The sequence below is a fragment of the Kogia breviceps genome, chromosome 17 (genome assembly GCF_026419965.1).
Source record: "Kogia breviceps isolate mKogBre1 chromosome 17, mKogBre1 haplotype 1, whole genome shotgun sequence".
Taxonomy (NCBI): domain Eukaryota; kingdom Metazoa; phylum Chordata; class Mammalia; order Artiodactyla; family Physeteridae; genus Kogia; species Kogia breviceps.
The window spans coordinates 67,826,874-67,846,191 of record NC_081326.1 but is presented as its reverse complement, the minus strand read 5'-3'; the positions used below and the strand labels follow the sequence as shown (position 1 = coordinate 67,846,191).

The following is a 19,318-nucleotide window of genomic DNA, read 5'->3' as shown; positions in this document are numbered from 1 at the left end:
TTTTAAGCATGCATTCCATATGCATATACGTGTATATATATATCTATACATACTCTTCTGTACCAATATTGTATAATTATTTAACATAAAACAGTACAAACAGGAGTTCTGTTTGTTTTTTTCCCACACCACAGTGTACTATCCTGTGTGCATTGTAGAGAGATCAACTGATCTAAAGCACTGGTCTGAGTGGAAGGTTTTGCCTCTGCCTCTCCTTTTTCTTTTCCTTCTATAGTAGCACCACCAGCCATGTATCAATAAAAATTATTCTTGCTAACTGTATACCTCTTGGGAACCTTAGAAAAAATAGATCCAAGTACGTGCACTTGCAAATTCTGGCTAACGTTTGTTGAGCGCTGCCTCTGATCCAAGCACCATTCTGAGTGTTTCATCTGTGTGGTTACCTTACTTAATCCATGTAACTCTGTGAGATGGATCACCGGTGGGGAAACTGAGGCACAGCTGGATTAAGTACCTGGCCCAGGTCATATAGGTAGTAAGTAGTGGAGCTAGACTTTGACTCCAGGCCGTCTGGCTGCACCTTCTATGCTCTTAACCACTATGTTTTCCCAGCATCTAGTCAGCAGTTACGTGATTCTCCACTTTAGATAAAATTGTCTGATTAAGTCTAAATGACTCTAAATCATCAGCAGCGTATTTTGAATCATTGGGTCAAGACACAGACACATGGTTTAGTAGGACATTATAGAACCTCAGAACTGGTAGGAATTTAAAAGGCTAAGTAGCTCTGTGGTTTCTAATCCGTTCACCAGTGAAAACTTGTTTTGTTATGAGGTAGGTTCCTGATAAATTCTCAGGGTCCTGCAAAGACATGACTCTTTTCCGGTCTAGGTTTTAATTCTTTTAAGAAACTCTCATTATGGTATAACATGGAAAATGGTGTTTTCATGACTATTTTTTGGTCTTTAAATACCTTGTTGTACCTATAATTATTATTTTCCTAAGAGTGGAGCTGAAATTGCTTCAAGATGAAAGAGCCATGGTTCTTGTGGGTGGGTATGCTCCTCCGAACTTTAGAACTACAGCAGAAATTAGAGGTTCACAAGGTAATTGCTGTGATTACAGTTTTCTTCCTGGCCCCAGACAGGAGCTCTTGAAACGCAATATTCTACTAATTTTTTAGATGTACAGTTTGCAAGGCAACAAGGAAATTACTGAGAATGTGTACTATTTCTCCCTCATTTTCGATGAAAGCATCTTGTTGGATCTCTTGCAGTTGCTGAGGGAAAAGCATGTATTATAAGACACAGTTAAAAGGCTTTAAAAAACCTTAAGTACTACATCAACCGTATAATATTGCATAAGGAAATTATTTTAGAAGAAAAAAGTGCCTAATCCTAGCAGTCTGAGGTAGCAACAGCTTTTAAACATCTCTGTGAACCCTTCTAAACTTTACATTTCTAGATAATTCACATCTTTATAATATCTGTAATTTTACATTGTAAATAATGGAATTTCATAGTATTTGCACATCTCACAAAATAGACCTTCAATAAATGGCTGTCCTTATCCTTTCTAATTGTTACGTACATACGTTTGAGTTACGTACATACGTATACGTATGTTTGAGTATAAGCCCTCTTATTAGTTTCCTATTTTACTTGGCCATCTCCCAGTTGTTGGATCTAGATTATTTCTTGCTTTTTGCACTGTAAAATCTGGTAACGTGTTTTATAGTATCTTTTAAAAATGTATTCTTGAGGGGGTGGTGGTCGTTTGATAGGAGTTATCAGGAATAGGATTACTGTGTCAGATAAAAGAGCGGTATGACTTGGAATACAATTTGTCGTGTGTATCAGTTGGGACTGTTTCTCTGCAGCCTATCCATTCATTGTTTTTATTACCTTTTCTATTTTTTAACATCTTTATAAGGACAAAAAGACACTTCAGTATTGTTTTACTTGGAATTTAAAAATTATCAGTGTGGGGCTTCCCTGGTGGCGCAGTGGTTGAGAGTCCGCCTGCCGATGCAGGGACCAACAGGAGTTCGTGCCCCGGTCCGGGAAGATCCCACATGCCGCGGAGCGGCTGGGCCTGTGAGCCATAGCTGCTGAGCCTGCACGTCCGGAGCCTGTGCTCCGCAACGGGAGAGGCCACAGCAGTGAGAGGCCCGCGTACAGGAAAAAAAAAAAAAAAAAGCATCAAAAATTATTGGTGTGATTGAAATTCTTTGCATAGGTTTATTACAATTTTCAATTTCTATATTAATGTCTTTTGTCCAGTCTTCTGGATCATGATAGTAGCGAAATAAGAATTCCACATACTAATAATGTCCTACAGATGTCAACTTTTTTTCCTCTTCTTGTTGTTGTGATTATTTTTCCCTCTTAGTCCTTTTATCTTGTTTTGTTGTTGTTTTGTTTTTTTGGATTTATCTTGGTTTTTGTCTTGGCTTTTTCCTGATAGTACGTCTTGTTGACGTGAGAACATCATTAGACCTCTTAACTGATACACATAGTGCATTTTTTGAGGCTTAACTTTGTTAGACTTTTTCAAAATATGGAGTTTTCTAATTGATGTCCCAACAAATATTGTTCCATAGGTGTGCCAAGAAGAAATCCTGATTTTAATCAATTATTTCAGTTATTTTCATGGAGAATTCCTGGGTCATAAAGTTAAACATGTTTCTTTGAACTATCCCAGTCTTTGATATTCTAGTGTGCCTTGGGTATCCAAAAGAAAGGTATAGTTAGCGTATGGTGTTTTCCAAATTTGTCATGGCCTCTTTTTTCCCCAGAATACTTCCCAGCGTCTTAGAAATAGTTTTCTGCAGATTGCAGTATGGGAAACGCCGCTTGAATCCATTTTGCTGTTCTTTTCACAAGAAATGGTCCTTCGCTTTTAGTAATCACCTTCACGCACGTGTGGAGCTGGAGTTGCTTGATGTTCTCTGTCAAATTAGGCCTGTCTTTCTTTGTAAAAACCATTACTTAACAATGGCCAGATCTGCAGTCGGCAGGTCTGAGGTTTGTGTTGGAGAGTACACAGGAGTTCTAAACCCTGCTGAACTGGGGACGTCACCAGTGGCTTATGGCTTGTCTTCCATTAGAACTTCTATCCTCAGGAGCCGGGCAGTTGAGCCAGCTATAGAAAGCTTAGTGTGCGGTATACTTAAGCATAATAAGAAGTGGAATAAAGCGTGTCTTTTATTCGAATGTGGCAGAAAGAACACTAGACTTTGGAGTTAGACTTTCCAGGGTGAAAAGCCTGGTTTTGCCATTTCCTAGGTTTTTGGCCCTGGATACCTGCTCTGACTCATTTTCTTCATCTTTAAGAAGACATTAGCAATGCTTGTTTTACATGATTGATAGAGTCTTTGAATGCAACATTCACGATGAACTTTTCAAAACATTTCTTGGAAGACAGAGGATGCAAAAAAGGGACACAGAAATGACCTGGAATTAGAATCTGAGACCAGAGCCATGGTTTATCCTTTTAATTGCATAGAGATCTTAAATGTAAGGTCCTTGCCAGCATCAATCGCTGTTGATACCAATCATGTTATTTTAAAAAAATTAAGGTGTCTTTTCTTTAAAACAAAATCTAATACGCTAAGAGAGTTGAAGCAGTAGGGCATGGTCCCTAGTACCTGAAAATAGTTGGTTTTCAGAAAAATTAGAGCTAGAAGAAGCTGCATGTTGGTCCAGTCTTCCAGAATTACAGGTCAGAAAGCTGGGAACCTGAGAGGTCTGAGGGGTAGGAGTCAGAGTTAGCTGCCAGGTGACCTGGATCCTGCGTGGGGTCCTGCCTGTGCACTGTGAACAGCGGGGTCTCCCGGTCACACACGTGCAGCCCTGGGGCAGGGCCGGGAAGCTGGCTGTACAGCTGGGCAAAGGAAGTGAGTAGTACGTATGTAGTATCTGGAAGGATTAATAGCTCCCTTTTGTTGGAGATAGAAATGTAAGGGAAAAAGTCCTTATGATAAGTGCTCTCACAGCACTACAGGATGAAGAGAGATTCTTTCTCAGAGGGAAGGGGAAGGCTTAACAGAGATGACAAACTCAGTCTTAAAGTCTGAGCATGCGTTTGTAAGATGGTGAAGAAGAGGCAAAAGGCAGAAGTATTATTGAGAAAGGAGAGAATTGTAGCGATTGGAATTGGCATCTCCAGAGTCTCAGAGGCCAGACAGGCGCTTAGTACCTTTGGGCACCATGCATCTGGACTACCAGGAAGGCAGGTAGCGTGAAAGGTGGGAGAGACGCAGGTCGGCGTGCTGCAGAAGGGAGTCTGCGGAAGCAGTGTCGGGTGAGGCGGAGAGGGCTTTCTGGGTCTCTAGGTCTTAGCGCACGAGAGTGACGCAGTCAGATTCATAGTTTAGAAAGGCTCCTCCACCTTCCTGGGGCGTGAACCAGTCCTGAAGTGAGGCAGGAGCCCTGGGGATGGGTTTTAAGAACTGCTGCAGAGGTGGGGTTGGCAGGGTTTCCTGGCCTCTCGGGTCCAGCCGAGTGTCTTGATGCCGTCCGCCCAGGTTCTGAGTGGGTGTGGAGCGGGGAGGAGTGCTTTTGGAGGAAGCCTTAAATATGAGGTGTGATCCTAGAGGAAGAAGTGGATTGAGCCGCAGCAGAAAGACTTAAGAGAAGTTCTGTTTGTGAAATACCCAGCTGATGGGCCCTTCCATTCTGGTCTTGCTCCTTTACCTTCCCTTCCCAGCACGTCAGCCAGAGTCGTTTTTCCCAAGTTCAGGAGTAATCGCCTCGTTCTTGTAAAACCCCAGCGGCCTCGTCTTTGACTAACCTTTGCCTTCAGAATAAAACCCAGACTCCTTTCCGTGGCCTCTAATCCCTGTGTGATCTGTCACTTTATCCTCCGTGTGGCCACGTGCTTTGGCCACCTGACCTCCCTGGTGCTTCTGAACGCCAGGCCTGTCTCCTCTCAGAAATGTTGGTGTGCAGCCCGTTGATTCCTGTCTTTCCCTCCTTGACGAAGAGAACTGTCTAGTCTTTGCCCAGTGTCCCCACACCTGGCATGGACCTTGGCCTGTGGAGGAGCACGTGTGTGGGGGTGGATGCACCCCAACTCTGGATGTCCCTCTCTGTGACTCTCACATTGCTCAGCAGGGACGAAAGTGACCTCTCTGTGGACCAGAGCCGGATTAGAAGTACCAGGTGGAGAAGCTGCCCCTCTTTTTAAAATGAGCTCCGATTTGCTTTGCTGACCCCAAGGATAAGCTCACCAGTTCTTTTCGAGGCTTGTTCTACCAGTGACTCTCAGTGGTGCTTTTCAGTCACTGGTGTTTCAAGGCGCACCTAGAAGCTTTCACAAGCCCGTGCATCTCCATGTGCTGTTGTGATCAGTTACGGATCTTACACCTGTTTCCTGAGTGTGGCAGGCACGTGCCAGCAGTCGGTTTTAGGGGAGATCACACCGAGCGTCCAGGCTAGCTCTCAGTGAGGTCCCCGAAGACGGCACTGCAGTTCCCCGGGTGCAGCTGAAGCCGAGTGGAGACCCTCTCTGTGCATTCGACTCACTGCTGCCACGCCGAGCACAGCGCTTGGTTAGCGGATGGACCCGCGTGAAGTGGCTGGTGGGCAGTTCAGGTGGCACAGCCCCTGCGGGCTGCAGGATGACCCCCTCCCACTTTGCTTTTGTCCCCTCCCCCTCCTTAAAGAGCGACTTGGGGTTCTCAAGGAAAGTGCTGATTTCAGTTACTCTTTGGCTTCTTCACAGAGAACCCCTAGATTGGGGAGGGAAAGGTTTTTGAAGTTGTTTGTCTCATGGCCTGATCAGCGAATCCTTGGCCAATTTTGTCTTTTAAAGGTTCCTCCGTCGTCTGCACCCCACTGTGTCAGGTTGGAAGGTTGGTGAGCACAATGCTTACGAATACTTGGTTGAGGGTCCGGAAGAGCTGGGCTTGGATCTGGGCTCTGCCTCTGACCCCCTGCAGGATCCAGGGCCGTCCTGAGCTTCAGTCTCCTTCTCTGTAAAATATGGGCAGCAGAAACGTCCGTATAGGCTACTGTGAGGATTAAATAAGATAATCTGTATAAAACACGTTTTTGTTATTTTCCTCCTCCTCCTCCTCCATCAGTATGAGGGAGAAGGGAGGTGAGAATGGGCCAGTATACGGCTCTAAGGACGGTTAGAGGGGAAGGAGGCGAGAAGGGAACACTGTCTGCGCCGGTGTCGGGTGAGGAGGGCATGGGTGTCACAGGATGACTCACTTGAGCAGGTCCCATGGAGGCAGTAGGAAGTGATACAAGGTCTCCCTGGCCTTAGCCCGAGCTCCTAACAGAGGCGTCCACTTCTGGACGTGGCTCCTGGCTCCACAGCCAGGCCCTGCTGCTTCTAGGGCCGGGTTGCACACCAGAGGCAAAGGCTGACAAGCGGTGGCCGAACGCCGGGATGCCCGTGACCCCCTGGGACTGGGGGGCCCCCTGTGGTAGCAGTGCCAGACCGTGTGGGGCCAGCAAGGACTCTAGCCGGTAGGTGCAGAGATGGAGCTTCACAGAGAGAAGCAAGACTGGGCTTACCCTTTGAGTAGGTTACAAAATGTATGAGGTGGCTGTGCTTTGTGATGGCAGGTTTGGCTTTAAGGGTCTTAAAGAGGACCGACCCGTTCCACTTTCTCGGTTCGCACTGTTTGTCCTGACATCAGTGCGAGAATCGGAATGGTTTCGCAAAAAGTCTTGAATGTGGCAGTGAGGGATTGTAGGAAGCGCTTAAGTTTTGAAAATAAATAATGCATGAGAAATAAACAGCATCCTGTGAGTTCCAGTGCTATCCTATACACCTTTAATTCTAGATGCTTTCAACATAGAGGCAGATTCGTTTGACTCGCATTTATTGAGCCGCCACTCTGGGCCTAGCATAGTCCACGCTCTCAAGATGTGTACATATCTAAGGGGTAACTTATGCCTACACGGGGAAGGGGACTTTTGTGAGTCACAATTTTATGCAGTATCTTTTCTTTGGCTTGGAAAGTTGATAGGTTGGTGGTGGTTTCTTGCATGGAATAGTCCTTAGAATCATTCAAGAAGTATTGCTGAAAGTGGTACATTGAATCTTTGCTGCAGGTCTGAACTGTGAAGTGACTTACCGGGTGGGGCCCAAACCCTGAGTAGTTCGCGCCTGCAGATCTTTGCTGCCTGTTGGTCAAATGCCCCCTCATGCAGCCATTCAGCTACAGGTAGAGGACATTGAAAGTTTCTGATTGAAATCAGAGAACATAGGAAGAATCTGAATCTTAAGGACACTTTTCATAGTCTAAAATAGCACAGATAAAGAGCTTAAAACCTGTTTCTGTGGATGACCTGTCAACTTTCCATTTTTTGGCTGCATCATGCAAATGAGCTTTTATTTTGGGTTGATCATTTCCCCTTGCGTAGCGGCCTCATCCAGCTGCTAATCTTGAAACTAACAAACAGTAACATCTTTACTTCTTCCTTTCATACGAGCCGCTGTTGCCATATCCTGCTTCCTGCTTGCAGGTATTCTGTGCTGCTGCTGATGTTGTATAGCTTACACACAGGATGCTTCTCAGTGCCCCATACTTGGATTCCTCAGATGAATAGGGGCTGTGCTTCCAGCATTTGAGCTGAATGCTGGAAAAAGAGAGAGAGAGAGAGAGAGAGAGAGAAAGAGCGCACACAAGCAGGCCAGGCCCCTTTAGATCAGGGCAAGAGTTTTGAGAAGAGGATTTCAGCAGAAACGTTAGCAGTTGCAGAAGCTCTCGGGTGGATGCCGGCTTGTGGGTTCAGAAAGACTGCGGGTGTGGCTTAGATATGAGCAGTGGAGAGTGTGGCAACAGAAGTCAGGGGGCTGGATCACATAGGGCCTGGCTGGCAGTAATGAGGACCTGGGTTTTATTCTATGAACAGTGGATTCTTGTTCATCCTTCCTTCCGTGTGTGTGTGTGTGTGTGTGTGTGTGTGTGTGTGTGTGTGTGTGTGTGTGTGTGTGTTTCTTCATTCAGTTCTTACTTAGCATCTTCTAAGTGAAGAAAGAAACAAACATAAGTATTATCCTTGGAGAACTTTTAGTTGACTGAGTAGGGGAAGAGACACACGTACTAAACCCCTAAAATACAAGGTAGAGAGTGGAATGATTTGGGAAGTGTGGCTAAAACCCCAGGGTAGCGAGGATTAATATTTCTTGAATAACTTCCTTCATCAGTCTTACCAAAAGCAGTCCCAAGCTCCCCACAGATCCTGGTGAAGGGTCTTGTCGTTGTTGTTTTGCTCTAGCAGGTAGAAGTGGGGGGCACGCAGCTGGGGAAGCAAAGGCACAGGCATATGGGTTTTCACACTTAGGCCAGTGCCTGGCCCAGAGTAGGGTCCACTCTGGGCCAGGCACAGATAATGGATGAATAAGTGAGCAAATGTTACAAAAACCCAAGTTTGATCCTCAGAACAGAAACTCACTTGCACGGATTGCCTGAACCCTCCTCTCTTCTGAGGCCGTAACGAGGTCACTCTCCCTTCCGGCTCCTTTATTCGCAGTACCGTTCATTATCCCGTAGGCTTGCTCTCTGGGCTCAGAACCTGGTTCCCATTACAATTATACACATAGATTCCAGTATATGGGGTCTTGTGATGGATAAATAGCGTATTGATTTGGCCGTGAGGCTGCATGAGAGCTTGTATCACTCTTTCGTCCTCAGCGAGTTTATGAGAATGTTAATTAGGCATCTCCGTCCTCTCCGAAAGGTAGAGGGGTTGCTCAGCAAGCGGAAGGCTGAGGCAGTCAGGCTCTGAACCAAAATTAGGCCCACGTAGTCTTCCCTTGATGGCCCTGTTACAGGAGTTACACAGAAGAAGAGCATTCGCTTTGTGCTGATTATGGGACAGATGCTTCTATTGAAGTGCATTTTTGAAACTGCCTCTCTGAATATGACTATTAAAATAATAAAAATGGAAACACTCCTTTTTTTCCCCCCAAGTGAGTAAAAGTTCTTTTCATTGAAGAAATCACTTTGCTAGTAGGAGCGCTTGTTTCAGAGATGTTTTGCTGTCACTGCTTCAGCTGTTTCAGGAATCTCTCTCTTGGAAGCGCCTTCAGAGGCGAGGGTAATGATGCTGGCGGTTTCTGAGCACCTGCTCTGGGGGGGGCTCTGTGCCGGCCACATCCGGGCACGTGGGAGGTGTCTACCCGGCCATGTCTGTGAGAAATTCTATGCGGTTATTTTATTGCTATCCACTCTTTCCTTTCTCTGTAGGTATACTCATAAGATTTAGCGCCAAAGACTCGTGCTTATTTTCAAAAATCACGTCTACCTAAAATAAGACACATTTTTCCCATTTGAGTATATTGAAAAGAAGGTGCCTAGCCTTAGAGAGTAATTCTGAAATAGAAAATCTTAATATTAACAGTCGTATTGCCACCGCTTATTTAACGTAGATGTACTGTATTCTAATAAAATGTTTTTTAAGGAAGTTGCCAGAATAACTATTCTAAGGTACAAAACTAACTTAAATTGTGTAGGTTCTGTCTGTCCTGTTAAACCATTACTCATGGTACTGTGTGGTCATGTCCCTCATACATGTGTGTCACACACATTTATTTAACACATACATACATGTAAACTTTGGCTGTTCAAAACAATCAGGGGAGGAATTACAGAGGACCATGTTTTCTGAATTCAAAACTTTATTCAGCCATTTTCAAGGCAAGTCTTGCCTTGCATCCTTTCCTATTTGGGGAGCTGAGAAGACCGAGGAATTCATTTCTTCATCGTTTGTTACTTCATTTCATAAACAGTTTTTGGACATCTGCCATCTGCTAAGCACCGGGAATGGGAATTCAGCCATGAACAGGTTCTGCAGGGCCCCCGTCTCCATAGAGCTTTCATTCTTCCCGTGGAGGGAAACAGATACCATTACGGTAAACAGGCCATGAACAGGATCACTCCGGGGTGTGTAGTGCTATGGAATATCTAGCGTGAGGTATATGAGAGAGTGACTGGGGAGCGGGAGGGCGTGCTGCTTTAGGCTGACCATAAAAGACCTTTCAGAGGAAGGGGCTTTTATTCTGAGGCCTGGGTAAGAAGGAAGAGCCCATCGTCTGAAGAGGTGAGTTCCAGCCAGAAGGATCAGCCAGTGCAAACGCCCTGTGCTTGAAGCAGGCATGGCTGATGCCCGTGCATCTCTGAGAACGCGTGTTGTTTGCGCTCCGCTGTGACCCAGGGATGCTGCTCGGCCTGGAGTGGTACGAAAGGTTCCATGTCCTACCCTGAATGGCCTCTGATTCACAAGGAATGTTTTCATTCTTATGTCCAGTTTGTATAGTCTTTCTGAATCGTCTGGTTGCCAGCTTCTGTTGGTGTGGTTTCTCCAGCCATCTCTCTCTAACTTGCAGTACCCTATATCTTCTCTGTGTATTCAGACGCCAGGCTTGTTAGGACTATGCATGAAATAAAAGTAATATGTCTCCATATAAAGATGGGAAGTGCTTTTCTAGGTTAACGCCCCTGCTCTTTAGTAATGCAGAGAAGGGGAAGTTGCTGTATTGCAAAGTTCTAGATGGGGGAGGCGTTATTCGACTGTTAGAGATGAGCGTATTCTGCTGGGTTCCTGTCTTGGTTCATTCATCCTCCTCCTCTCTCCCTCTCTCCTCTCACAAACGCATACGCTTTTGAGTTGTTCACCTTCAGATGCATACTTAGAAACGCAGGCACGTATTTTAACAACTTTTAATGGGCTGAGAGGTAGGATAATTTTGTAGCCCATTCATCCGCCACTTTTCTCTTAGCTTTATGTAGTTTTACATATAGGACATTTCAAAAGATGTCACTGCAGGTGTTGCTTGTCTGGCTGTCGAGAGAATGGCGTTCTGTAGCATATTTAGACGTGTTCTTCCTGGAGGGAGCATTGTTTGATTGAAGGACAGTGTTCCCTGGCTCTCTTAAGCACAGAGTTCTTAAAACTGCGTCTTACTCAGCTGCTTTTTGCCCGTGGCCAAATAGTAGAGTGTAAAAAGAGAAGTGTCACGCGGACATAATGGTGGCTGTAGGTGTCTAATGTGGATGTCGTTAATAACCTTTAGAAGGAAGTACCTGAACCTTACATCCTATTCGTTCTGTAGACAGGTTGGTAAAAATTCGACATAAATTTCTGAGACTCTCCCTCCTGCAAAAAGGAAGCAGATAACTTGTCTCATAAAATGTTACGGCTGAAATCTTTTCCAGCCCTTTGCTCGTTCGGAGTCATCAACTCTAAATGTGCATATGGACATTAAAGCCCACTCATTAATGTCTGTACCAGTAGAATCATCCTTCAGTGGTCATCACTCCCCAGAGCTGAGCTGATAGGTTATCTTCTTCCAGAAGGAGATCTCTTTTCCTTTCTCGAAAATTATTTTAAAATCTTGAGATCTAGGAGAAACATGAGCGTGCCTCTGCAATGGATTTTTAGGTGGCTTGTTTGAAAAAGCATAAGCTGGTTCTTCTCTTACCTGATGTGTGACACCTGGCAGGTTGTTTCACTTCTCTAAAGCCCACGGGTTTTCATCAGAAAAAAAAAAGATGGCAGAAATATATATATAAAAAATAAATAGTGGCTGTTATTAGAATTGTTTTTTAAAATATCCTTACCACAGAAGCGGTTCAGCAAAGGATAAACCCTTTGGATCCCATCTCCTAAAATGAGTGCTTATTTGCATTACTGTCTTTCCCTCCCAGTCTCCTAGCAACCTAAATGTCTTGTAGCTTCTTAACACAGATTTGCCTCTGAAAACTCGTGGATACTGCCCTCTTTAAGATGAGACTGCTTTTAGTTTCAGTTCTTCACAGATACCATTGGAATGCAGAACTGGGTAGTGTTTGGAGGTGGAGTTTTACTGTGAAGATCTGCGTTCAAATGCCTACTCTGCCACCTGGGCAAGTTATACTTTCTAAGCCTCTGTTTCCTCATCTATAAAATGAATCCAGTGATAGTACTTATTTCATAGGGTTTTTGTAAGAATTAAGTGAAATAATCTATGTAAATCTCAGCACCTTTATGACTAAGCGTTTATTAAAATGTTCGTTATCTTCCCTCTTTCCTCTGATGTACAAACCTCAGATCTTTGAAATTGCTCAAACTTTGTCTCTTCCTCTGGAGCTGTGTCATAAAACATTGTTTCCTTAAATGCGACATGCAGGATCACTGGCATCAGATGAGGTGATTGGAGGTAGTGAACAGACGAGCATTTTATGTAGTTAGAGGCACATAGTCGTTTTTAGGGTGTCTTCTGTTAATGCTGAGTGAGCCGACTCTTTAGAGTGTATTTAAATTTTTTAAAAAGATGTGAATGAGGGCTTCCCTGGTGGCGCAGTGGTTGAGAGTCCGCCTGCCGATGCAGGGGACGCGGGTTCGTGCCCCAGTCTGGGAAGATCCCACACGCCGCGGAGCGGCTGGGCCCGTGAGCCGTGGCCGCTGAGCCTGCGCGTCCGGAGCCTGCGCTCCACAATGGGAGAGGCCACAGCAGTGAGAGGCCCGCGTACCGCAAAAAAAAAAAAAAGAAAAAAAAAAAGATGTGAATGAATTTAAAGAAAAATGTTAATTAAAAAGAAGTGCAGATGGGATGTGGCTGTGAGAAAAGTTGTGGAGGTGGAAAGTGAGTGATGGGCGAGGTAGAAGTGGCGTTAACCCGCAGTCTGCAAAACGCTGCTTTTTATCCCAGCGTCCCATTAGATTTGGGATTCGGGAGACATTAGTGTAAAATGTGATTTTAGCACTTTCTGGCTTTGTGACTTGGAGCAAGTTAGTAATATTTCCCTCCCTCCCTCCCTCCTTTCCTACAGATATTTACTGAAGGCCTGTCACATTTCCTTATCTGAAAAATATAGATGCTACCTCACAGGATTTTTGTAAAGCTGTAACTCAAAGAGATAAGATATCTATTGGGTACATCTTGTCTACAAGCTTATGCCTGGTGTAGTAAGTGCTCAGTAAACTTCAGTTCTTGTGTTACTTAGGACTTGTGGTTGCAAGTGATAGAATCCCAACTTCAACGAGCTTCTGACAAAAGGAATTTATTGTCCCACGTACTCGGTCTCCAGGAAGGTTGGCAGTGATATAGACTTGGGGACAGCTGGGAGCAAGGACTCAGTTGCCACCAGGACCCCCTCCACCTCTTGTGTCTGGTGCTTCGTCTCTGTTAGCATCATCCTGTCTGGCCAGACTCTTCCACACAGCTAGAAGCAGAACCGCTGGTGGCCCCCAGGCTCGCGTCATCAGAGAGGGGCTGCCCGTTATGCTCCTGGTTCCCAAGCTCAGAACTCCTAGGCAGGACTGAGCCCAGCATGGGCCGTGCTCACCTGGCCAGTCTTGGGTGCTCAGAGAACAGGAGCCAAAGGAAAGGGGCAGCGCCCAGTGAACCCCATGTTTAGAGTGGCAGGAAAGCCCGTTTTGCAGAAGGGGAATAGCAGATGCCTGCTGCCATCGCCCTGCCCCCTGCAGCTCCCCCTGTACCCTGCAGAGAGCAAGTACTTACCCTCCGTGGGCTTTCCATTCGCTCATCTGAAGTCTTGAGGTTGAGATGATGTAAAGGATGTGAGTGCACATTGAGTGTTTTTAAACTTTATTATACAAGTTTATTTTTATTGCTGCTATTGCTCCTGTCCTCCAAATCTTGACCCACCCTCCAGGGGTTCCCAGACTGTGAATGGATCGTGGACCCTTGGGAAAGCAGAGAGGGGCTTGAATTTATTCTAAGAAGTTAGGTCAGCGTGCCATGAGTATGTCTACACTGACTTGTATTTGAAGTGTAATACACACATAGAAAAGAGTACGTATCCTAAGTGCATGGTTTGATGAATTTTCACAAACGAAACCCAGTTGTGTGTCCAGCACGTGGGTCAAGAATCGGTAGTGACAGTCCCCCAGAAACAACCCCCTCACCCCTGCCTTGTAGATTACTGGAGATGTGTTGATTCATCACCTAAGAAATCATGTACAAACATTACTCGCATCGTGGTAGCATTTCTCATGTTGTGCTTTTTTAATAAACAGAATTTTTTTAAATACATGCGGCATTATGTCATTAAAAAAAATTTTTTTTTAACTAGAAGGAATCCTCAAGTTTAAAAGCTTGAGAAGCTCTTCGGGGTCACTCCTGCTTATCACACTCCCTTAAGTGTTTTCTTTCTGGCTGAAATTACCATTAGGTGATAAGATGTGTTTTGTTCCCTGGGAAGGTATCATCCATGTCATATGTTAGCCTTTCTCCCTTCCCAGGTTGTAAACTCTCCGAGTGAAAGAATCAGATCTTAGGTATCTTATATTTTCTTTCCTATGCATAGCTTAGCACGGTTACCGACTGACTACCAGCGTATCCATTTCACCAGTGTTGAGCTTGTGGAATGACCGTATTTATCCCCCAAATATAACTACTCAAATCCTGGGCACTTCGTGCCTCTGAAGGGGTTCATCGTTGATAAACAGACCAGTTTGCTGTCGCTGCAGTGCTCAGCGCAACAAATGCAATTATGAAGGAGTTTTTCTTTTTCTTTAGTTCCTTTTTTTTTTTTTTTTTTTTAACTTACCAAGTTTTCCAACATCTTTTTCCCCCCAATTTTTCTCTTCTAGGCTCTAGACCAAGATAGAACAGCCTTACAGAAAGTTAAGAAGTCTGTAAAAGCAATATACAATTCCGGTCAAGGTAAGTACTTACCAACACAGATAACACCAATTACGTATATTGTCTGCAGTTTTTTGTTATTTGTTAGGTGCTAAGTTTCTGGAAGACTTGATACAAATGGAAAAACAAGTAAGTCAAAGAAATTCAGTTTTTCTCTTTTTTTCTGTCTCTTCTGTCAGTCCAAACCTGTTACTGCTTCCCAAGTAAAAAGAAGGAAAAACATTAGTTGCAGTGGGTTTTATTACACAGTGAAGAACTTCGGTAGAGTTATAGGTAATTTTGCTACAGGTGACATAGGAGATAATGTAAAATTCCCTTTGTGTGGTTGGTCAGACTGTAATTCGGTGGCCTCAGTTGAACACATGAGGATCTTTTCCATCGGAAACGTACCTGTACACATTTGAAAATCCGTATTGGTGACAGGCGTGAGGTGAAAGTTAGGGGACACGTGGGGACGAGGCTAAAGGGAGAGACCTGGACAGACCTGCCAACTCGAGTCTTTGCTTCTGGCTCAGGGCAGGCCGGGTAACCTGTGTTACCAAATGTTTTAGCTTTGGTCAGAGACTTTGTCATCTTGGAGAGAAAAGTGTGTTGTCAGTGGATAAGAAATAAACTGAATTAAGATAAACAGTAGGTAACCACAAGAAATGGTAGGTTCCAGCGCCCCAGGGAGGGAGAGGCCTGCAAACATAAAATGAGTTTCAAGGTCTCTGACTCACATCTTTTGTTATTGCAGTACCAGCTCGCTTTCCCAGAGGTCAGGTCTCTAGGAGATCAGTTGTCTGTAACAGAACACCTGGGAAGGGAAGGCAGCGGGGGTACAATGGAAAGGGCACGCGCTGAGGTTGTATGCTTGTGGCTTTGCACCCTTTCTCTCCCTCTAACCAGCAGCGTTACCTTGAGCTGGTTACTTCACTTTTTTGAACCTCCATCTTCTCTCTAAAATGGGGATCGAATATTACTCAGCCATAAAAAGAAACGAAATTGAGTTATTTGTAGTGAGGTGGATGGACCTAGAGTCTGTCATACAGAGTGAAGTAAGTCAGAACGAGAAAAACAAATACCGTATGCTAACACATATATATGGAATCTAAAAAAAAAAAAAAAAAAAAAGGTTCTGAAGAACCTAGGGGTAAGACGGGAATAAAGACACAGACCTACTAGAGAATGGACTTGAGGATATGGGGAGAGGGAAGGCTAAGCTGTGACAAAGTGAGAGAGTGGCATGGACATATTATATACACTACCAAACATAAAATAGATAGCTAGTGGGAAGCAGCCGCATAGCACAGGGAGATCAGCTCGGTGCTTTGTGACCACCTAGAGGGGTGGGATAGGGAGGGTGGGAGGGAGGGAGATGCAGGAGGGAAGAGATATGGGAACATATGTATATGTGTAACTGATTCACTTTGTTATAAAGCAGAAACTAACACACCATTGTAAGGCAATTATACTCCAATAAAGATGTTAAAAAAATAAAATGGGGATCGTGATATTACAGGGTTGTTGAAGGGATTTAAGTAATTAATATCTGTAAAAGTTCTACCACCTCATGGCGGTTCAGTAAATGCAATACATTTATATTTTATATGTTTTATATTTTATTTACATTTATACTCACTCTTGTGATAAAATCATAGGGTATTTCCTGGTCCTCCTCGTCTTGTCAGAGCTGGGAATCCGTCGTCTCTTGTATTCATTAAGACCCCAGGCTTAGGGCACTCTGTAATCCTAATTAACACATTTAGTACGCTGGTTCCTGGAGACCTGTCTCTGATTTCTTTATATCCAATAAGACACTAACTTCTAATTAACGTAGATAAATGATATTTGTCTGGTTATGTAGTGACCAAATGGTGCTTTAAGTCTTGGCCTAGATTATATACCTAACTTATAACCTATGTCTTAGCTTCCTTCTAATGAACTCCCATGAGGTGGTAGCCCTTAATAGGGGATGGGAGTGGGATAGATAACTGGAAGGTGGCACAAGGGGCTTCTGAGGTGCTGGTATTGTTTTTTGTTTCTTAATTTGGAGGGTATTACATAGTTAAGTCTGTTTTTTTATAATTCATCAAATGCTACACTTAGGATTTATGTGCTTCTCTATATGTATGTGTGTGTATTATGCTTTATATACCAGTAGGTTCATTGAAGCATTAACTGTGATTTGGTAAAACAGAAAATGGAGATTTGTTAAATAAACAATAGTATATCTATATAATAGAATACTAGACAGACTTTGTAAAAAAGAAACCGGTGTAGCATAGATCTAAGTTTAAATCCTAGCTTTGTCACTACTTGTTAAAGTAAATTATTTAACTTCCATGAGTCTTGGACTTACTTCCCTGGTGGTCCAGTGCGTAAGACCCCACACTGCCAGTGCAGGGGGCCCAGGTTCGATCCCTGGTTGAGGAAGAAACCCTCATGCTGCACGCAACAAAGATCCCGCGTGCTGCAACTAAGACCTGGTGCAGCCAAAATGAATAAATCAATAAGTGAGTAAGTAAATAAATGAGTGAGTAAATAATGACTTCCGTGAGTCTTAAATTGCCTCGCCATAAAATGAGAAAATAATATCTAATTTACAGAGTATTGTGTGGACAAAATGAGGGAATATTTAAGGCCCCTGACACACTGCCTGCCACGTCGTACATGCTTAACACATAGTAGATGAGAAAAAATGGCAGGTAGGTCAATAGCATGGATGCTTTCTCTGTATTAACTCAGTCTTTCTACAAATAATGTTGGACCAGTCTGATTTTCTAAGGAGCTTAATGAGCTAAGGAATAAATGTCAGTTCTCCATAATGTTACAGTTTTTGCCTGTGAGTCACAAAGGGAGACTCCTGATTTACAGCTGTGAGGTGCTGCCATATTTACTCTGCTCGGGGCTCCATGTGACTTTCTTTTCCAAGTGTCCTTACTCAAGACACATTTCTTCCCTTGGCCTCAATGACCACATCATTCAGCAGCTCACACAAAGGCTCTTGTACTTGGGGATGTGCTTCTTTAAAGCGTTTCCTTGGTCCCAGCTGTCCTGGATGTGGCAGTGGGGAGAGGTTGTCCCTGTGTTTTGTGTACGGTGGAGAGTTGAAGGGGCGAGTGCAGAGTTTGGCTGCCCCTTCCTCTCCCAGATGACACTCTCCTGTGGTTGAGGGGGCTGCAGCTGACTGAGCTTTGAACCCCCCCCAAAGGTTTCCCCTTTGAAACCTGGATTCAGGGTTGTTGTGTGTACTTTGCCCTAGGTCTGCACTAGCCAGTCACACATGGCCTTTAAAATTTAAATTAATTAAAATAAAATTTAAAGTTCAGGCCCTCCATCTCAGTAGCCACCGTTTGAGTCCTCAGTAGTCATGTGTGACTGTGGCTACAGCATTGTGGGGTACAAACACAGGTATCTCCATCATCACAGGAAGTTCTGTGGCTGTAGAGCACACATCCCATTGTATTGTAATTGTTAGCCTGTCTCTCTTGTTTAGACCAGTGAGTCTCAATCCTGGCTTTTCATTAAAATCATCTGAAGAGGGAATTCCCTGGCAGTCCAGTGGTTAGACTCCACGCTTTCACTGCCAAGGGCGCAGGTTCAGTCCCTGGTCGGGGAACCAAGATCCCACAAGCTGCTCCATGCAACCTAAAAATAAAATAAAGTAACAAAATAAAATCACCTGAAGAGCTCTTAGAATACAAAACCAGGGATTCCCCGAGCCCTCACACTCCAAGAGTAGCTCCAGAGTAGGGTCCAGTAGTGGGATTACAGGTGACTTTCAATGCAGCTAGAGTTCAGGACTGCATCAGTGGCCTGGGAACTCCTTGATGAGGGCCGGTTCATCTTTGTATTGTTTTGTGAATTTGCCAACCTAGTTTATTAGCTTAGCAAATATTTATTGAGCACCTATTACATGCTACTGTTCTGGGTGTTGGGTATATTAGACAAATCAGACAGAATCTCCGCCTTTATGATAATTTTACAGTCCTGTGGGAGAGAGAGGTGTTAATCAGGTCATCAAGCTGGAAGGTAGCCGTAGTTAGAATCTGGCAAGTACTACGAAGGAAAGCCTGCCGGGTACAAAGAAGAAATCTGATGTAGTTTGAGGAGGGTACTAAGGGGAATGTCTCTGGAGGACGTGACATTCATCGGGTGTTCATGCTGTACTAAGTTAAGCCCATCAAGCCTTTGAGGTAAGTCTACCATTATCTCCAATTTATAGATGATGAAGCTGAAGCATAAAGAGCCAGACTGTGTTGTCCAGGATGCCACAGCTAGCAAGGAATGGAAGGAGAGCCTAGCTGACTCCAGCTTTGCTGTTTGCGGCTACTGTGGATGTGTCTTCTACCTGACACTTGGCCAGGGCTCAACAAGCATGGAATGAATTGCTGCTCATTAGCTGGATGGGTCCCCAGGAAGCTTTCTGTCAATGGCTGTTAAATATTCACTAGCCATGAGTATTCATGAATGAATCCATCACAGGTACCCTCCCAGCAGTGTAATCCGTGGCATGACGTTGTGGTTCCCAGATAGGGGCCGCCATAGCAGGTATCATTCCTGTGACCTGGAAGTGTGGGGATAAACCCAGATCTCAGCGACTGCTGGGGCCCGATAGCGTTTCTGCAGTCACCAGTGATTACCGTGTACCCGGGTTTTCGAACAGCTTGTGTGGGCAGCACTGTGATGTTTAATTCTGAAAAAATAGCAAGATGAGTAAAACAGTGATGTTGCAGATCTTTCCATGATACATGGTCAG

At 44.4% G+C, this 19,318-nt stretch overlaps 1 protein-coding gene across 3 annotated transcripts in view; it reads left to right on the top strand.

Moving 5' to 3' along the window:
* ASAP1 (ArfGAP with SH3 domain, ankyrin repeat and PH domain 1) overlaps positions 1-19,318 on the top strand; it is a 352,190-nt gene that overhangs the window by 189,675 nt on the left and 143,197 nt on the right. For all 3 annotated transcript variants that reach the window (XM_059043152.2, XM_067017038.1, XM_059043147.2), the window contains one exon: positions 14,526-14,598. In XM_059043152.2, the coding sequence (XP_058899135.1) occupies positions 14,526-14,598 (73 nt within the window). The remainder of the gene's footprint in view (positions 1-14,525; positions 14,599-19,318) is intronic.